Raw genomic sequence first — 1,666 nt, 5'->3', positions numbered from 1 at the left:
TGTGTGTGTGTGTGTGTGTGTGTGTGTGTGTGTGTGTGTGTGTGTGTCTCTCTCTTTCTTAAATAGATAGATAGATAGATAGATATGCATCATTTCTTAAAGCACTGGTACCCAATGTACATACAGGCTATATTCATATACACACATAGCACTCTTGACACGTGTGCAGTCTGGTCGGATGGCGGCGCTCTTGCTGTGTCGCAGTGCCACTTGTTGTAGCCAGCTTGTTGTAGCTATTTAACCGGGGGTTGGTGGATTCATTCTGCTCTGAATCTGGCCACAGACCACATGCAATCTTCAGTGATGCGATGCCAAAGCAGCTTGTTCAACTCCAGAAGAGCGCTGTCTGATCCGAAGGAACTTCTTCAGTTCAGCTTCTTGTCGTCATCTCTACTGCTCACTTGATGACACATTTCACAGGGATTGTTCCAAGCGCGTCTTTTCCCTCTCTGCCTCTCACGTCTCTCGCACTGAAAGTTTGCTTTTAACAAAAAGTGGAAATGAACAACACCGGGTTCAACCAAACGGAGGGCGGACTGCTCAACAAGACCGAGGAGTTCTTCTGCTGCAACTTTTCCTCCGTGGTGACCGATAACGGCTTTGTGGCCGCCGCTCCGGACGAGAGGAGCCTCTTCGTCACAAGGGTGGTCCAGATAGCCGTCATGTGCGTTTTGTCCCTCACGGTGGTTTTTGGCATATTTTTCTTGGGTTGCAACCTTCTCATAAAGTCAGAGGGAATGATCAACTTTTTAGTAACGGACAGGAGACCGTCTAAAGAAGCGGAGGCAGTTATTGTTGGAGCCTACTGACTGCCGAGGACCTTTAGTGATTTGAATCAGATCTGAGGTCTGGTGACAGATGGGAGGCGATGCGAGGATAAACTGCCTAAACAAGCCCCCTGTTTTCACATTGGTAATTAGAAAAAAAAAACCCTCATTGGTTACCAAACCGTGCTGGTGGCTGCGTCTCACAGGGTTTCACCTCATTCTTTGGGCTTTTTATTGCCAGCAAAGACTCATTCATTACCAATTACAATAGTGCGTTTAAGCCTCTTTGACTGTAAAGTATTCGATCAAGCACTGTTGTACCTTTCAGTAGTTGGAGCACCGTTTGTCAAGCAGCATCCTTTGTCATAGAATGGCAAAGTCTCCGGATTTGCTGTTTGAAAACACCCTCTCATATTGCTAATGCAATGGAGAAATTAATGTAAACATGTACAGTATGTTGTATGTGTTTTTGCATACAATATGCAATGTATTAATCGGTGTATTTCTCTGGATTTCCTGCTGAAGACTGTATGAGTGTCTGCGTGGGTGGTGGAGAAAAGCCCAGCATGCCGTGTATCCTGTTAATTGGAGTAAATTCGTTCTGTAATTAAAGTTTTCCTCTTAATTAAAGTCTATTTTTCTTCCATGAATATTGCCCTCGCCCCGCGCTCTGCCAATGTGGTTTAGATTGCAGGAAGAGCTATTTGATGATGATATGGAGTCGTGCTACTAAGATAGAATATGTTATCAGTGCTATTAAAACCAACAGGGAAGTGGGTGTCTTATGAACATCTATTTATACAAATAGATAGGCATCAGGAGCACTTACTCGGGTATACATGTGAGGAGCAGTGATTTTTGAATGGAGAAGAAATGGCTTCAAACAATTTTCCTCTCAT

General features: G+C 44.2%; 1 protein-coding gene across 1 annotated transcript; it reads left to right on the top strand.

The window, feature by feature from the left end:
• The first annotated feature begins 282 nt into the window (after positions 1-282).
• Positions 283-1,343, top strand: rprma (reprimo, TP53 dependent G2 arrest mediator candidate a). The gene has a single exon (XM_031858704.1). It carries the CDS (start codon positions 501-503, stop codon positions 807-809), a length of 309 nt encoding a protein of 102 aa, XP_031714564.1. The 5' UTR covers positions 283-500; the 3' UTR covers positions 810-1,343.
• The last annotated feature ends 323 nt before the right edge of the window (positions 1,344-1,666 follow it).

Source organism: Anarrhichthys ocellatus, unplaced genomic scaffold (genome assembly GCF_004355925.1).
Source record: "Anarrhichthys ocellatus isolate YVR2014 unplaced genomic scaffold, GSC_Weel_1.0 scaffold20, whole genome shotgun sequence".
Classification (NCBI taxonomy): domain Eukaryota; kingdom Metazoa; phylum Chordata; class Actinopteri; order Perciformes; family Anarhichadidae; genus Anarrhichthys; species Anarrhichthys ocellatus.
The sequence above is the reverse complement of the archived record's forward strand: the minus strand, read 5'-3'. Positions and strand labels throughout refer to the sequence as shown.

What these genes read in the sequence shown, in the direction of transcription:
- rprma (XM_031858704.1), top strand. Translation starts at nt 501, where the DNA reads ATGAACAACACCGGGTTCAACCAAACGGAGGGCGGACTGCTCAACAAG.